Source organism: Acomys russatus, chromosome 23, assembly GCF_903995435.1.
Source record: "Acomys russatus chromosome 23, mAcoRus1.1, whole genome shotgun sequence".
In the NCBI taxonomy this organism is placed as follows: domain Eukaryota; kingdom Metazoa; phylum Chordata; class Mammalia; order Rodentia; family Muridae; genus Acomys; species Acomys russatus.
In genome coordinates, this window is record NC_067159.1 from 45,621,248 (window position 1) to 45,640,304 (window position 19,057).

Here is a 19,057-nt window from a genome sequence, read left to right on the forward strand (position 1 = left end):
AAGAAGAAGAAGAAGAAGAAGAAGAAGAAGAAGAAGAAGAAGAAGAAGAAGAAGAAGAAGAAGAAGAAGAAGAAGAAGAAGAAGAAAAAGAAAGACAATGACGACTGGGCTCTTGAGCTGGGAAACAAGACCTATCTCTGCTGCCTGCCTTCTCATTCAGTGCAGAACAGGGGCAGGCACGCCTTCCTGTGACAAGCTTTAGAGAAGATCGTGTTCATTAGCAGTGGGTCAGATGTTAGGAGCATAGGATGTAGTACCCATGTTTTCTAAGGGGATCCAGAAGGCCCTGAGTACATACGATGACCACTGCCACTGTTCACAAGGGCCCATTAGGACCACTACAAAGTCTGAGCATGGAGGGTGTCCTATTCCTCTGAGGTGAGGTCTGGTAGAGAGGGATTTTCAAGTGTCTCTTACCACAGGTTACTTGCCAGCGAACATGTGACAGAGCAGCTTTGTAATTAAACAGATAAGGGAAATAACTCCACCCAACTGCAGCCGCTGGCACAGTGCATACTGTTGGAGTGTGTAAGTTGGCTTAGTTTAGTTATTATGAAACCTGAACAACTTTGGCTTTTCTCAAGCATCTTGGGGCACAGGAGCTAGAAAGACCTTAGCGTTCTGAGGTTTACTATTTTTCTTTTACCAGTGAGAAATCCTAGGGCCTATGAGGTTAAGTGAATAATTTGCCTTTGGTTACATAACCACAGATTTCCTGCTGGACTTGTTGTCCAATACTCTCTAAAAGAATGGCTTATGACAAACTGTTCTAAACTCACAATCATTTTAATCCCCTGCAACATGTAACTGGTTTATATTCAGACACCCAGTGTTGAAGGTAAATTCGTTTTTCTAGCGTTGCATTATGAATTTTGTCAGGAGGGTTCATGGAATACTGTTCGTCCTGTCATGCATACATGATGAGATTGCTTTACAAAACACCTTGCAATTATGTGTCATTTGAGCAATTCCAAGCTAACCTGATCATGTTTGCAAGCTATGATTTAGCATGTTGAAGCTAAAGTTTAACATCTCCCAATTTTTTTTTTTCCCCTGTGTAGGAGCAAATTCTGGACTGTTTTCTGAGAAAAATCTCAAACTTTCTCTAGTATTTCCCCTTTAAGGAGGTAGGATTTTCTATATAGATCTCTATGGTGGTCTCAATAGGACTGGCCCTTGTAGGCTCATATATTTGAATGCTTGGCCATTAGGGGGAATGGTATTACTTGACAGAGATTAGGAGGTGTGGCCTAGTTAGAGTAGGTTTGGCTTTTTTGGAGGAGGAAGTGTGTTTTTGGGGGTAAGCTTTGGGGTTTCAAATGCTCAATCCAGGCCCAGTCTTTCTCTTCCTGCTGCCTGCTGATCGAGATGTTGAACTTTCAGCTGCCTGTCCAGCACCATGTCTGCCTGTGTGCTGCCATATTTCCCACTGTGACAATTCAATAGACTATAAACTTCTGAGTGTAAGCCGGCCCCAATGAAATGTTTTCTTTTATACGAGCTGCCATGGGCACGGTGTCTCTTCACAGCATTAGAACACTAACTAGGATACTATCACTTTTTTTTTCTTCTGAAAAATGCCATTGTCAGGATGGAGAGATGGCTCAGAGGTTAAGGGCATCGAGTGCTCCTCCAGAGGTCCTGAGTTCAATTCCCAGCAACCACATGGTGGCTCACAACCATCTGTAATGAGATATGATGCCCTCTTCTGGCCTGCAGGTGTACATGCAGCCAGAACACTTTAAATAATAAACCTTTAAAAAAAATGCCATTGTCTTCCTGCCTCTTCTGCAATGCTCCTTGAGTCTTAGGTGTGGGAGTGCTTTGTAGATGTGCTATGGCACTTATCTTTACTAGCCATTGTTGTGAAGGTGCTCTCCTGGGAGAACTAGCTTTGTGTGTGTAAAACTTAAGTGCTTCTGTACTTACGAAGTATGAGAACCCTTGGTTGAGCAAAGGAGAACTGTGGCTCTGACCTCAACCAGTCTGAGGCTGTAATGAGCAGGCACCGGGGGCCATATAAGGGTGAGCGAGGGGCTGGGTCAGTAAGAAGCAGTGTGTGGGCAAAGTCTCTGTCACCATGAGAGTGCTAAGGCAGAGGGCTCCCATTAGTGTGTAAGTATGCATGCATGCGTGTGCATGCAGACACACAACGTATATACTTATGTGCCTGTGTTTTTGTGTGGGAGGTGTGTCACAGTGACTGTGCGGAGCCCAGAGGATTTTACAGTTTACTTTGGGACTAGGTTATTTTGCTGTTGGCTGCTGCATCTGGCAGGTCGGCAGGCACCTGCTAACCTCTCGTCTTCACCTTCCATCTCACTCTGGACACTGCGATTACAGATGATTGATACCATATTTGGCTCTGAGTGATTCTGGGGATCCAAACTCAGGCCCTTGGGCCTGCACAGACATTTCACCAGCCCTGCCTTCACTCGCCCCCCCCCCTCCTTGGTTTATTTATGTATATGAGTGCTTTACCTGTATGCACACCTGCAGGCCAGAAGAGGGCATCAGATCATGTTATAGGTGGTTGTGAGCCACCATATGGTTGCTGGGAATTGAACTCAGGACCTCTGGAAGAGCAGCCAGTGCTCTTAACCTCTGAGCCATCTCTCCAGCCCCCACAAAGACATTTTTAAATACTTTGTTTGCAACGTTTAAGTTAGTGATAAGCATGTAAAAATAGGCAAGTCAATGGGAATGTGGATAGTGGGGTTTGATTCTTTAAAAAGTATATACTGGACACACACACACACACACACACACACACACACACACACACACACACAGGGCCTGTTTCTTAAGCCAAATAGCCATAAATAGCAATATGTATGTTACACACCCACGCGCGCACACACACACACACGGCCTGTTTTTTAAGCCAAATAGATATAATAGCGCCTAACCAGAATCAATAGACCTTTTATGTAAATTGGAAGAGTAAGGAATTATGGGTGTACTAGTTGCTAGGGTATGCAAAGTTCTTGTCCTTAAGATTCAGCTAAGTTTGCAAGTAACTTAAGGCAGCGTGTGCCACAATCGTGTTTGTGCATATAATTCTGGGAGAGAATCCAGAATATCTTCATAAAGTGTTTGAACTTACCCTTGACAATGCAGTTTTAAGTGGAGACTGACAGAAGAAATTACATGCAAAAGGCAACAGGCTTTAACATACACACTGCTGGGAACTTCCCGGTACAGCTCAGTTCAGACATTTCACTAGGAAATGAGACCAGGAGGATGTAGTTGCCCTAAAGCTCTGGGAGGCGGGCTCTAATAAAATAAAGCCCACTAGAAACATCAGTCCAGTCCCAGCCCAGTCATTTGTCTTGTCCTCATGAGCCTCAAGCCTCTCACAGCTTCCCTTCTCTCCAAGCCCAACATGTCTCTTACTGGCCCTCATCAGCTGAGCAGTTTGGCTCATAATCAACAAACCAGAAGGGTAATTTAAGTGCACTGGGATCCACCCAACTGTTAAAATGAGCTGCTTCTCTGGGCTTCATTTGTACTGACGCTCTAACCCCAGAACGGGTACCTTTCTGGAAACACTGCCAGTAAGCTAAGTTCATCCACTTCTCTCAGTACGGACTACTCAGTTATGCATTCTTAATTACCTTCAGGTGTGTTCAGAGGCCCAGCCTTCCCCAGCACACACGAAGGGCAGCTGCAGGGAGTTTGGCAGGCTGATGCCCTCCCCTCCCCTTACAAAGCCCACGACCACTCTAACCCACTGCTGCAGAGGCATCGGAGTTGGAGGTCCCACTATACACTTGAGACTACTCTGAACCTTGACTGGCAAAACAAGACAGGGTGTGTAAACAGACGTGGTAGGTATCGTAGGACATACAAGACAATGTTCAGTCATTGTGACAACTTTCACACGTTTTCTTTTCAGTGACTGATACTCCAGAGGTTGGCAACAGCAGTTGTTCTGATAAGCTTATCTGGTAACCTAAGTTATCCATTACATATTGGGTACCACCTACTCTACTTAGAATATAGCTGACCTTTTCAATTCTGCCAGTTTATATCACTTTCATTCCAGAGACAAGGGCACCAAGAGGTGCAATGACTAACACCACCTCAGGTAACCAAGGGGAAGAGGCAGCACTCCACCTGCTTCCCCAAGTGCACTGGGTGGTGTTTCTAAAACATCAGGTCTGTCTCAAAACCACCAGAGGATTCCAGTATCACCCCAGCAAAAAGGAGAGAGAGAGAAAGAGAGAGAGAGAGAGAGAGAGAGAGAGAGAGAGAGAGAGAGAGAGAGAGAGAGAGAGAGAGAGAGAGAGAGGTAACTTCCAGGGGGCTGAGTAGAAGCTACAGGCAGGTTAGTAGTGTAAACACTTCCAAAGTATCACAAAGCTCATACCAGAAGAGAGAGAAAAAGGAAGAATGAGTATTGTTGAGTTTCAGTTTTCCTTTTCAAACCAAAGATCATCCAGTTGGAAGGCTCCTCCCATCTCTAACTACATTACTCCTTCATACAATGCTGATGAAGAGTCTAAAGTGCTAAGCGTCTTCGAGGGGGCAATGGCAGTGGCAGAAGTGTTTAGAGGCTGGTATACTGTTTCTACCAGCATCCCATTCTATAGCACTCAAGGAAATAATTAGGAACACAAAGGGTTAGCAGCACAGTGTTTTTCAAAGCAGTTTATTAGTGAAAAAACTGGAAACCTAAAAGTTCAACAGTAGTCTAATGTGGCACATATGAAGACATATCATGCAGCCATTAAAAAAGATGTAGAAATACATATGACACAGCAAGATAGTCATGGTACTGTCGAGGGAAAAAAGTTACAAAACAGCATGTACAATTTGATCCCATTTGAAAAAGAATCTATAAATGTACAGAATCTGGAGGCCACACACCTCAGTTATAGCACTTTTCCTCAGATGGTAGAACTGTAGGCCACTGTGTTTTTACTGCTGAAGTTTTTTTTGTCAGCATATTATGACTTGTATTAATAAAAAAGCATTAACAATTCTTAAAAAGGCTACTCTGACGTAGGATTAAGTAGAGCTTAGCAACCTGAGGTACAGAGATGTACAGACGTTAGTCTGATCCTGCTCCAGTGGTGTGTCAGGTGTTCTGATGCTAAACACCAGGTCAAAGGCACTGTATGGATATGGTGGTTAGAGCGCATCTTTAGCCCAGTGGTTCTCACCCCTCCTAAGGCTGTGACGCTTTAGTACAGCCCCTCATGCTGTGGTGGCCCTAACTATAAAATTATTGTTGCTGTTATTGTAATTTTGCTACTGTTATGAATTATATTGTAAATATTTGTGTTTCCTGATGGTCTTAGGTGACCCCTGTGAAAGGGTCATGCACAAGTTGAGAACCACTGCTTTAGATGATGGGTCCACATTCCTAGAAACCTTCTATGTTACCCAGGCCCTGGCATTTTAAACAATACTTTTCTTACTGACACTTGGTGACATTTTTACCTTCATATCCACTTCTTAGACTTGTCTCTCAGTACCTCAGCCAGTTAGAGTGGTGGGAAGGCTTACAGAAGGCAAGGGGAAATGTTCAAGTGTTGCCAATCACAGGCGCCTGAGGGAGAAAGCCAGCTCTGGTAGCTCTGTAGTGGTTCTCAGACCTTATGGTTTACTGTACAACTGTGGGGCCCTGATTCCAGAATTTGGCTCAGTAGGTCTTGTGGGTTAAGACACAGGTATTAGCATTTTTTTTTCTTTTACCCAACAAGAGCCAAGCTGTGTGATGAGAGTAATTTATGATTAACAGAATTATAGTCTCTATCTTAGAAAGGCTACATTCTAGTGTGACAGGTACATGCTAAATAAATAAATTATAAAAATAACATAATTACAATTAATAGAACATTGTAAAGAAAGTGAGTATTTAAAAAGCTGTCACATGGAAGATTAACACTACTAATTCCACAGGGCCATGTAGACGAAAGTATAAATAAGGTAGAATATTTGAAAACAGTTTAATTAACATTTTCAATGAGTTTGCAGGCAATGCTAGTTTAAAGTCTCGTACTTAGACAACATTTCAAATTAGGATAAAGTGGAAGAAGGGCAAGTCTGAAACTTTCTCTAGCTTCATAGTTTTATGATGAGACAGGTGCCACACAGTGACACAGAGGACTTAGAGCAAATCCAGATGCCAGGCACTCTCCCCTTGACAGCTCTTCACTCTGGCTTGTGCACGTAGGCAGCTCATTGTGAGACCTCCCTGCATAAAGAAGACTGTCCCATCCTATCACCTTTACCTCGGACACACCCTTCTAACACCAGCTTTCTTTTATTCCTTTATTGTGAGGTTTAACCGACTGGGAGGATGGGCTGTGGCTCGCGGGGATGCTGCTCGAGGTTGATTTTCCTTGCTCCCCAGAGTGAGGTACATTCTCATTTTAGGAACCTCATCTCCTGCAATATGATTTTTTTTTTTTTTTGGTTAGCACCATGAAAAATGTTTTAACTAAACCTTGTGGGTTAGATTCCTTTAAAGACAAAGGTAGATAAAACCCATTTATTTTTCAGTTTGTGGAGAGCCTATAAATACCTCCTTGTTTAGTATTTCATGAATAGATGCACCTTCACACATTACTGTGCTATTGAATTATGCTCAGGGTCAAGGGTTTATTTAAATAACTTTGAATTGCACCAAGAATTAATAGGCTTCACAAGAGTTTTCTTCCATGCTTAACAATCTCCTTGGGCCTTTACCTGAGCAAAACCTAAACACATAACTTTAAGTCAAAACCTAAGTTAAACAAAATACCCAAACAAACAATAAAACCTCATTAAAACAACAACAAAATTAAACAAAAGAACATGCATAAGGGTTGTGCTGGATCTGTGATAGACAAAGGTACAAGCAGCCTTTGCTCCTATTAATACCACAGTATGCAGTAGGTGGGTGTGGCTTCAGGAACCAGCACTCCTGCTGCAGAGCCTGCACCGACCACGGTGGAGAATGGGTTGCAGAAGTAAGGACAGCAGACACAGGACATGTTCCCCCCCGCCCAGTCACAGCCCACACAGCACAGGGTCAGGAGCGTTGAAAAGGGCATCTGTGTTTTCAAAATGTTTGTATGTGCCAGGTCTTTGCCTAAGAGCACAAAACACAAAGTGACACTTGTGGAATAGTTTCCTGGTAGGTGGCATACATATCCCATTTTACTGATAAAAAATGGCAGCTCTAAATCTGAGCTGAATCCCAAGGAGCCCAATATGTGAGGGTACGAACACAGGATCAACTCAGCCCATGGTTATACTTTCTCCTGTACTGTTCAATTTCCCATACACTTAATCTGCAGAACTAAAGCTGCTGTTTAAATTCACCCAGATTTTCAGTCCCTCAAAACCTAAATTTGGACAAATGTAACAGATGGCACTTGAGGCTATAAAACTTTCTGAGGGAGGAAAACCAAAACTTTATTCACTTGATTCTCCAGAACACTAGCCATCTCAAGCTGTCTTTGGAGTTCTTTAAGTATATAATTCAGCTGTGAGTCAGAGCCTTACACAACTAAGAACCTGCAGAGGAATTTCTCTTACAGCACAGGAATAAAGGGGCTCTTAATGCTGGGACCAAGGACTATGTTTTCCATGTATACCAAGCTCTTAGGAGCTCTTAAGACAAATGGATCTTTTAAAGTGCTATTTAAACATCCACCTTTTTAGAGCTCAAAAGTTTACAATTCAGGAATCTGACTGTATGAGCTACACCTTTGTACTTCACTGCTCTGCTACTCTGAACAAACTTATGCTCTCTTGGTTCCAGGCCTAGTACAACTCTGACTTCTCAGATCTGAACTGGTAATTCAGTACTTTGGATTTCTTCACAGTATTAATCCTGTCACAGGTCATTTTTCCCCCCTTTAGGAGCATCTTGTTCACAGCAGTATACTTGGTTGATCAACAAAGGACCCAGCGCTCAACAATGTCTTTTGAATGGATGGATGGATGATGAATGGATGAGACTGACGGCCTAACAAGAGCATTTCTCAGTTGGCAATTCATGGCAACTTCTGCTGACACACAGCATGGTCCTCACAGCATTCTCTGGTTTGAAATGTGTCACTGATAATTTTCAGAAGATGTTATTTCACAACCAGAGATCCTGATGAATATAAACTACATTCACTGCCTGTGATTTCCCCTGTAATGAATGCTGTTGTGTTAATCCGTATTTTTATACATATTCACACATTTCTTGTTCAACAACAAATCTTTACCGTAGTGTAGTATGTTTTTAATGGCTGCAATTCTAATTATGCATCAAACTGTGGCAACTGAATAATCTTAAGAGTATTCTGAGTGAATGAATTTGTCCCCAGTGTTCTGTAACCTTAACATTATGAAATAAGGTAATACTTTTCAAGGACTCAGGTTTAAAAAGAAAATATCCAGTAGTGTTTAAAACATAAATAAACTGAACTCAATCCAACTCAACCCAAAACTCCAAAGCCAAGAGACCCTACTAAAGCATAGTGTTTAAGTCATCCGATTCCTACTGAGCAGCAAGGTAAAAATGAGATTTTACTTCATTCTTTGGCTATTGTACCTAATAAATGAGTCACTGGTATCATGCACGATAAATTTATTTGCATAAAAGAAAAAGCTTGCCGTTAATGAAAAATTCAGTAGAAAACAATCCTTTTGCTTTTAAGTTTGGGTTCAAAAGTAGAAGTTGTTAGTGAAACCTCAGTAGAAAGAATTGTATAAGAAAAGAGTCTTGTCATGAAATTGCTAACATAGATTCTGTAATGAAGTATTAACCATGCAATTTTATTGGCAGAATGGCCAGTTTCTGATGGCTTCTAATATTTCTTTTTCAGTCTCTTATAACATTACATGAAAGATACTTGAACCTGTTTCAGAGTTACTCGATATAAATATGGCGTCACGATGGTAATCTTCCGCGGCCTCCCTGGTTAATTGAGAAGCTCTAAGTAGGTAATCGGCACCTTGCCCTTCTGATTTCCTCTCTCCCCCATGAGCCAGTCTGAATCCATTCCGATGACACTGAACACAGTGATTACCTACAAAATATAATATTTCCAATTATTAACTATATCAAAAATAAGTGTATAGCAAGCAAACCAGATTTGCATTAAATGTTTAAATTATTCACTATTTAAGGACTTTATAAACATCCATTTAGCTGAAAAATTACAGATTTTTATCAGTGGCAGTTTCATACATAAGTAAAACTAAAAATTTTAAATATTATTTCTATTATCTACTATATAACATAAATATTTTAAAGTGCCAATATTAACAACTGAAATTCATGAAATAAAAAACTATTCTAAGTCAGTAGTGAGAAATATTAGAGTAGGTGTGTAATTTTTTTCCTGTACAGACATCACTCACCTCATCGGCCAGAAGTGACAGCTCAGTACTATTTGCAGCATCATAATCATAGAGAACCCTGGCCTTTCTGCTGCTGTTTGATTCTTTAAGGTCATTGAGGTTGGAAGGAGAGGACATTATTAGGCTACCCACTGGGGCCAGAGAGGGACCAGTTGCATTTGACAGCGCAGATGGCACAGGTGTCCCAGAACTCTGATTGTTGTTAGAAAGATAATTGGATGGAAAACTGTTGAAAAAACAAAATAAAGCAAACCTCAATTATTATTCTTTTTAAGCGATTAAAGGTTCCTCACTATCACCACTTGGTGGCACCTTTTACCAGCTTCCCCATTGGAAAGATCTAGAGACACTCAGGTTTTAGTGGTGTGCCAATGTAAAATCCTTAAAGGTTTACCTCAAAGCTGTCTCTCTCTATTGATTTAAATTTAAAGAACATTTTGGCTATCATTCATCCCTGGAATGTATGTGTGTGGATGTTTATTCTTAAATGCTGCCAAGAATATATATGCCAATATATATATTGTCATAATATATAATATATTATCACACACACATATATACATATGTATATATGCATGAGATAGTGTGTAATAGTAATCTTTTTTCCTCTCTATGATTTGCTAAATAAAAACAAAGAAAAGCTAAATAGTAGATAATACTGTAAAAGTGACGTTTCCTTAATATTTTGGCAATTGTTTGGTTGCCTTTTTCATAAAATCAATATATCACATTTTCCTATGAGCCAAGTAACAAACTATCTACCATGCATTGCTACTTTAAGCTCAAGACGTAAGATGAACTGGTGTCACAGTTACTTTAAAGGACACACAAACTTAGAGATAAAACATTCAAATTAACTTATTATGAGTGATAATTACGATGAAATATAAGACCCAACAGGAGAATACAGCAGATTTCACAAGCTAAGTTTTCTATTATTTTTAAAGGAAAAATAAAAGTCCTACTATAGAAAAGTGACGGTGTAGAGTTTCCAATGCACTTTAAGACTGTGTGCAGCGATACTCTGTACTGAACCAGCAGGCCTGTGCATGCTAAGCAGATGCTCTTCCTCCCAAGCCACACATCTTGCCCCATATGTACACTTTAATCCATCTATTAAGTAAAACATGTAAGGCCTTCCATCTGGTAAGATGTATGAAATTCATGCCTCTGGAAAATAACATTTGTTCTTAAATTTCCATTTTTATTTTACATCAGGTGTAAGGATGTTTTACCTGCATGCATGCATGTGCACCACACATTCCTGCTGGATCCCCTGGAACTGAAGTTACAGATGGTTGTGAGCTACCACATGGGTGCTGGGAACTGAACCCAGGTCCACTCAAGGGCAAGGTCTCTTAACCACTGAGCCATCACTATAGCCTGATGAAATTTTCTTTATGACCACTGTGCCATCTAAAACCAGCAATTGCAAGTAACACTCTGTGTATTACTCTTACCTCCTTATGTCTCGTTTTTGTCCTGCACTGCTCTCATGGCTGACGCTAAGGCGAACAGCGCAGGGACCTGTGCGCCTCATCCTACTGCCTCTCACTGACTGCAGATCTTCACATTACTCAGCTATGTACTGTTCATCATCTTTTGTTGCCAACATCTGAAGGTGTTTCATTTTTAAAACATAACTCATGACTAAACATCATAATTCTTGGTGATTTTAATAGCTATATGGACAATCTTCCAGAACTTTAGCCCCTTATATCCATGAGCTTTACACCAGACCCCAGCTGCTATCCGTACTCACACTCACATCTAGACCTTATTTTCAGGACCTGTAAGGCAGTTAAGCAGTTTCCAGCCTCTACTCTTTGATCACTTTTTCCTGTAATAATTCCACTTAAAGCAGCCGGCCAATACATACCATTCTTTCTTCATGCCAAGTACTGTAAGCACACTGTGCTTGCACATTCTTTTACACCGCTATATTCATTTGGGCAAAATCGCCCCAATCCACGGAGTAGTGTTGCCACTTGTCAGGAGAAATACATGGACTCAGTAGTAGTGTAGCTACTGTGTCAGGAGACTGAGGTAGGAAAATGAGGAGGAAATACAATACTTCACAGCTATTTGAAATAAGGAGCTTAACCTTATTACTGGAAATCACTGCTGGTAAAACTCCTTACCCTAAGTAATCACCCATATGCAGACCCATACGCAGACAACTGACATCACTCCCAAGGTGTAATAAAGCCAGGCCAAGCACTTTCCTTCTTACTGTTAAGGGCTGCATATAAAAGCCTATGTACATAAAAGGATATAGTGTTTTGTCTGTAGGCCATGTTGGCCTGCCTGAACCCAAGTGCAAGGATGGTAGGCCATGTGCCATCCGACTCTCTCTGTCTTGAAATACACTGAAGGGTTAATATTTCCCCACTCCTGTGGCAGTAACAGGAGTTACTGAAGGTAGAGAGGCAAGTCTTTCTTCCCTAGGCGGCACTGGCTTTACTGTGTAAGGTGCTTCCCTTGAAGAGACTAGTGATGCTTTGTCTCAATGGCTGAGTGCCAAGGTAAGCCCAGCCCACCTGCTGCTGCACTTGCAGAGTGTCTGTCCAGGCGAAGTGGGAGGAAGGGTCAAAGTTTCTCAGGCTTAAAGTGTTTTGCCTTTAGACAGTACTAACAAAACACCAAGTACGTAGAAATATGAGCCAGGCCCATCTACCAGAAGACTAACAGGCTGCAGTTTATTTTGAAGATCCAAAATTAGCTTTGTCACGTTGCCTAACTTTAGTCTGGGCCTAAATCAGAAGGATAAATTTGCAGAATGAACACTGCAGTGACTCTTTCTAAATTGTATTTCTTGAAAAAGTATTTTCATGTTTTTCCTTCAAATGTCACTTATCATTCCTCTTACTTAAGCCAAACTCCTTATTATGACTTACTTTCAAGATCATTCATGGTGCAACCCTGTCAATTCCTCTAGTCTCACAAACGATTCCTTTCTCCACTAAAACACTATGCTTTCACTAGCATGAAATACTGTCAGTTACCCAAACTTGCTGCTTCTCTTTCTCCTGTATCCTGGTTTGCCTGCAACATCCATGCTTGCCCTGTTCTTCACCTAGAAGGCTCTCACTAAAATAACCACCTGGGAATCTCTGCTGGATTCAGCTGGACCATAATTAGATGTCCTCGCAACACCCTGCTCCTCTTACCTTTTTACATGGCTGATCACAGACTTCAACTGTCTGCTGCAGGCTTTACTGCCAATGCCACCTTGTAATATGAACTGCATCAAGGCAAGTACCCTAGCTTGTTTTGTTTGCTGATTTAAGTCCAGAACATATTTGGGACCTAAGGCAGGTATTCCATAAGTATTTGGTAATTAATGTAGTTATGTGCATTGTATACTATTTTGTTTAAGAGTACATTACCAAATTCAAAATAATTATGTAAAGAGCTTGAGGTCTTTGGGGTATTTAAATTTAATTGATTTTCTGTGTATTTGCACGTACATGTGCCAAGGTGGGCATGTGGAGGTCAGAGGACACCTTTCAGGAGTCAGTTCTTTCCTCTTACTATGTGGGTCCTGGGAATTGAACTCGGCTGAGCCATGTCAGCAGCCACCACATATAAAAAATGTGAACATATTTCATATTTCATCACTTTTATCCCAGCATTTTCATACATGTGTCATGCTTTGTTTTCCTTCATTTCTCTTCTCTAATGCTCTCCTCATGTTCCTGCTAGCTGGCCTAGGAAGTGGGGATTTCTTGTCTTTGCCTCCCATCTCGCTGTCACATGCTGTGATTACGGACACAGGCTACTGTGTCTGATTTACTTGGGTCATCATGCTTGTGTGCCCGTGCTACCCACTGAGCCCTCTCTCCGGACTCCACCCTTCTTTACCATGACTTTCATAAATAGAGAGGAAACTGCTACCTTCCCAGTTGTTTTTGTAGGTCTAACATGTACTGGTAACACTGTGCATAATAAGTCATCTGGGCTTCTACAAAGTCATTCAGACAGCGGAGATGATGGGCCTGTAATGGAAAAGTTACAGTCAGTTCTCAGAAGTTCTTCAAGTGGCACAGGCCAAAGGAGAATAAAGGACAGCACTGTCACGAGGGAGAGTAACCTGATGTGTGCTAATACTGACACTCCTATCAGGCTTATTAAGACTAGTTACTGGTTAACAATATATTGACAAACTTTGTTTAGCCAACAGGAACCAACATAAGGATTTATGAGGTGGGAAAAATGAGCGATGAGATGTAAGAGAAAATTTAAAATATTTCTTCAGATCCCATGTAAACTATGACCCTTAGCTCTCCTTGACAGAAAACTGACACAAGAAGCTCTGTTCAAAGGCAGCGTCTGTTAAGCAGTTCAGTGCGCCTTCAACTCACAAGCTCCTCCTCAGCCGCCTCATGCTGTCTCAGTGTCTTTGCTGGAAATGACTGAACACTCACGTGTGTACTGCTGATTCCCTCTAGCAGGAGTCGGGTAATCTCTGCTTGACGATCAAATTCACTTTGAGTTATTCTTAATTCCTGTTCAGACTGAAATTAGAACACACTTTTAGGCTCTCATTAGAAGACTCAGTCCATTTTATATATACAAAAAAAAAAAAAAAAAAAAAAAAAAGAAAAGAAAAAAGAAAAAAGAGTCATCTCCCCACCAATGTACCCGAAATTAGATCTGATGACACCCTAATCATTTTGTGCATATGTCATAATTGGTTTTTACTTTCTAGTCCTTTCTATGGCACCAAACACAACCGACACAACTGATGCCTTACCAACACTTGACTCATACCAAAGACATATTATGGCAGTCAAGATTATCTGTACACCTTTCCTAGTATTTTACTAAATTGAGTGTTTTATAAAATCATAAGAGTACCATAGTTTTATAAGAATAAAGCAATATTACTTTCAAAACCCTTCAAATTATTACTGTGTGCTTTTCTTTCGCACTTAGTTAACAACAGTCTGAAGTCGTAGATGTCCATCTCTGTGCTTAGTTCCTTGTTGCTACAACAGGATCTTGGTTTCCTTCATGGGATTCTTCCTCCTACACCTTAACTTTCTTTTGTAATTTCTCCCTAAATTGTGCATAATAGGCTTTAGACATTAGCATCATTAAGTTTAGGGCTTACGGCAGGTGTGGTGGTGCATGCTTTTAATCCTGGTGTTTGGGAGGTAGATCTCTGTGAGTTCAAGGCCAGCCTGGTCTACAAAGGGAGTTCCATGACAGCCAGGGCTATTGCACAGAGAAACTCTGTCTTGAAAAACCAAACGGGGGAAAGCTTAGGGCTAAAGAGTTTTTCCACCAGTTACAGCTGGTCTTCAGTGTGCTGCTTGTACACAGATTTCAAAGGAAAAAGGAAGTGCTCTAACATCCTGATTTGCATGATATAAATACTTGCTGCGGTTGGTTTCAAGTTACCAAGATGAAGTCACTGACTTCGAAAATGAGAAGTAGGCAGCACTATCGGCTTCTGTTTACTGCTGGAACAAAATAGTTCACTGAAAAATTAACAAAATCTAAACATACTAAAAACTGGCATTAAACACTCAAAACTTTGGTTGTAAGTAGTTGGTAGGAAAATGAGGAGGAAAAAGAAAACTTCACAGCTTATTTGAAATAAGGAGCTTATTAACCCCACTACTGGAAATCACTGCAAGTAAGACTCTACCTTAAGTAATCACCCATTTGCAGACAACTGACATCACTCCCAAGGCGTAATAAAGCCAGACCAAGAACTTTCCTTTCATAGCCTTCTTTATCTCTTTCACTCTTTGGTGACAAAAGCGCCCCCCATGAGCCAGTTGACAAGGAAGTGAATGACCAGCTGCTCTAACATCCTACTGTTAGCAGTGCAACTTCCTGTTCTCTTTCTCTGTTTCCTATGTATGGATGAAAATGTGATCAGCCAGCTTCCTGCGTGACAGACTCTCCCTCTAGTCACAAGCCAAAATGACTTTCTACCTTAAGTTGCTTTTGGCCGTGGTGTTCTTATTACTACCTCTTGATTCTGTGGTTTAACCTACATTCTCTCACATGGTGCTCTGCCTTCTTTTCATGCTAGAGGTTCAAAAGAAATGAGAAGCCAGCGTGGGACCACACAGGAGGCTGAGACCTTAGTCAAGCATTTCATACTGTGCTGACAAACACAACCAACAGTTTGATAAATTATGCAGGAAACACACTGTAGAATCAGCAATTTTCTAAGTCATACAATAAATGTTAAGGCTCATAAAGCTATTTAAATATCTGAGGCCATGGTTTGTACCTGCCTTCAATTACTAATATTACTGTCATTTGAAATGCAAACTTTGGTAGGCCTGAGAATGGGGAGTAAACAACAAATGTCTGAAAATAATCTAAAAAGGGTTACACAAAGAAGCCTTGTCTTAAAAAAACAAAAACAAAAAAACAAACAAACAAAAAATTCAAAATACAAAATACAAGAAAATCCCAAAACCAACCCCCACAAAAAACCCCACCAAAACAAAACAACAACAACAAAACAAAAACAAAACAAAACAAAAAAACCAAACAACAACAAAATGAAATGAATCTGCACTAAAATCACAATTTTCTTCTTTAAATTCTTGAGTTACAACTTGATTCCCAGCCAAGACAAAGTGAAAGACGGTAACAGAGGCTGATGACAGGCACATGGATAAGCTTTACAGGAAGCAGTATGACACTAAGGGGAAAAAACAAAAATCCAAAGACCCAACTGTCACACTGTATAATGCTGGATATCTGTAATTATGGCACTGGCTATAAAATATTTACTATGCTGTGTTTTATGCAGCTGTAAGCTACATATTTTATGGGAATTTCCTATAAAGTGACAGAAAGAACCCATTTGGTTCTCATGAGAACCACCTTTAGTTCCCTGAAACTCAGTTCTCTAAAGATAAGAGGTCAGAGTATTCAGTAGTCTTTAAATGTAGAATATCACTGAGCTGTCAGTGAACAAATGAAGTAGCTCGCCTGTCTCCCAGCAAGGCACTGTATGAGCAGCCCTTGTTTAACCTCATGGTGTACATAGATTCTGGAGCATAATTCCACTGCCATATGGAACTGCTGTTAGTAAACAGACTTGGTAATTTCCTTCGTTTTCAGATTTTAAAAGAGTTGTAACATAATTATGAGTGTCTCCAAGGCTGATGCCCATCTAATGTTTACTGAATGAATGAATGAATGACAAATGCTTATTTCACGATTCAGTAGTTTAAAATTTTACTTACTTTTGTCACTTCCTCTGCCCAAATCTAAGCAGCATTAAAAATTAGAGAGAAATATAGAACATGAAATAAAGTTGGAATTTAACATTTCCTACAACTTACTAGTATAGAAAAATGTGCTTTAATTTAAATGGCATATTTTCTCCCTTACAAGCTGAACACTAGTAATCTAAATCAGCATTGCTGAATACATTATGAAATCTGTTTTACCACCAAGTTAAAAACTGTATAACTCTACAAACAGGAACAACAGCTTTCTCAAGTTGAGAGTATCTGACATATCACAGAGAACCTACAGTCTCTCATGTAAAATGAGAGGTCTGAACTAAATGATTTTTAATTTCAGTATAAATTCTAAAACTTCAGAAAATAAAAACAAAACAAGGATATATAGACACTGAATGCTACTGATACAACCTTTTTTTGTTTTTTTTTGAGAAACAATTTTAAATAGAATAAATTTAAGATTGCCAGCTAAATTTCTTATTGTAGGTAGATGATAAACAGCTGTAATACAAATGCTTTAATAAATCAAACAAAGTCCTGCTAATTGTTTAGGATTTTTTTTTTTTTTACTATAGACAGAAGGAAACCTATGATTTATACAAAATTAAGAGTGACTGAAATAGTCTCACCCTTCTCATTTACCTATAGATAAGACAATGGAAGTTAAAGAAATGCATTCTCTTGCTATGTAAAGAGAAGTACCATTAGCCTGTAAAAGTTCATAGCTGGAAACAACGCTTAATACCAAAATCTCAGCTATGTTTTTCCTGCTTTTAGTTCAATGCTATAGTATAAAAGTAATCAATCAACGGCCCATTAATTATTAAGTATGCTGTCAATTTCTTGCCACTTTTAACAGGAATAATTTACTTAGAATATAATTCCAAGAATTATCTATGTGTGTGTATGCAGTACATGTACTTGTGTGTGTGTGTGTGTGTTTGTGCCTGTGTGTGGTGGTACATACATGTAGAGGGCAGAGACTGACTCCACATGTCCTCCTTGACTACTCTCCACCCTATTTTTTGGCCAGGGTCTCTCATTGAACCTGGAGCTTATGAAATGGCCCCAGGATCTTCCTGCCTCTACCCTGTCTCCACCGCAGTACCTGGATTTTTATGTGGGTGCTGGGAATGCGAAGTCGGCTCCCCACGCTTGCATGGCAAGCACTGTGCTGACTGAACCATGTTCTCAGCCGCAACCATCATCAACTGCTACAGGCTAACATGAATGAGCTGCTTGTAGTCACACCATCATTTCATTAAACAAACTGTAGTATCTCACATGTCTTCAATTTGAGCTCAATATGTATATTAGCTATAAGAAGTGATTTTTACTCTCTTATTCCAGGCTACCATCATTCTTAAATTCTAAGTGAGTTAGCACTGGATATGGAATAGGCCTGGCCACTGGAATCTGTCTCACCCTGGAATGGCAGGAAAAAAATCCTATGTTGACTTTCATTAACAACACAATAAATAATGAAACAAAGGAAAACAAAACAAAAATCCCTGAAGTCCAAGTAAGGTAAGTCTTGTTATTTTTCTTTGCTAAAAGTAATAATATATGAAAATTTAGCCTAAGCTAACACTAAATGAACATCTTTTACTAGATGTTTTACTCATGATTTTAAAATCTGTTTTTTGGTATGACCAATAAATGTGGCTATTATAATGTATTAGCTCTTCTTTAAGTTTCAGTGTCACTTCAACTGGCATGTGTGCTCAGCCATTACCAATGCTTAACGTCAGCCATTTAGACTTTACATGCAGCTAATAGCAAGAGAAGACATTTTATGTAAGATGTAGAAAACACAGTAGGCCAACAAACCTTCAGCCATTTTACATGCAGGAAGTTGAGCATGTAAGAGAAATTTACCATAATGTTATCTCCTTCAAGGCGGGCGGAGTTTAGTTGCTTAAGCGCACAGGTGAGAGACAGAGAACATATTATACTTATGAGCACACTGAAAGCAGTTACTTCTGCACAACAAAGCACACGCTCCACAGGCACTAAAAGCCCATGTTTCTTCTACTTAAAAAAACCAACAAATCATTTGTTCTTCTATATATTTCATGTAACAATGCCTACCCAAAGATATAGAATTTTCAAAACAAGAACCAGTCGATATTTAACACTCATTTAGGGAAACACACCTCTTTTAAGTAACACTATTAAATTTTAATCTATGTAACCCTACTTTATACCAACACATTTCCTATTTAAAGCTTGTTTCTGTCCTGCGAATTTTTGGCACCTCCAGCCATCTTCTGGTTCAGTTCTCAGCCAGATCTTGCTTACAGATATTAAAGACACGTAATCCCTGTATTTCTAATTAGCTGCAAATGCAAATGTGCACAGGTAGAGTGAAGGTTCCATGACGGTGCTCTAACCTACTGGGGTTACAGGTTAAAGATCCAGACTGCTGTGGAAATACTTACATCCACACACAGAACAGAAGCTACAGGAGTTATTTG

General features: G+C 40.0%; 1 protein-coding gene across 5 annotated transcripts in view; it reads right to left on the minus strand.

Moving 5' to 3' along the window:
* Positions 1-8,094: 8,094 nt before the first annotated feature.
* The window catches only part of Sh3glb1 (SH3 domain containing GRB2 like, endophilin B1), a 28,308-nt gene continuing 17,345 nt past the window's right edge, over positions 8,095-19,057 (minus strand). For 2 of the 5 annotated variants that reach the window (XM_051165996.1, XM_051166000.1), the window contains exons 6-11: positions 18,411-18,497; positions 16,578-16,601; positions 13,782-13,871; positions 13,252-13,352; positions 9,355-9,580; positions 8,095-9,020 (exon numbers count right to left, since the gene is read on the minus strand). In XM_051165996.1, the coding sequence (XP_051021953.1) occupies positions 8,913-9,020; positions 9,355-9,580; positions 13,252-13,352; positions 13,782-13,871; positions 16,578-16,601; positions 18,411-18,497 (636 nt within the window). In that variant the 3' untranslated portion in view covers positions 8,095-8,912. The remainder of the gene's footprint in view (positions 9,021-9,354; positions 9,581-13,251; positions 13,353-13,781; positions 13,872-16,577; positions 16,602-18,410; positions 18,498-19,057) is intronic. The other 3 variants (XM_051165997.1, XM_051165998.1, XM_051165999.1) reach the window with 3 other exon arrangements.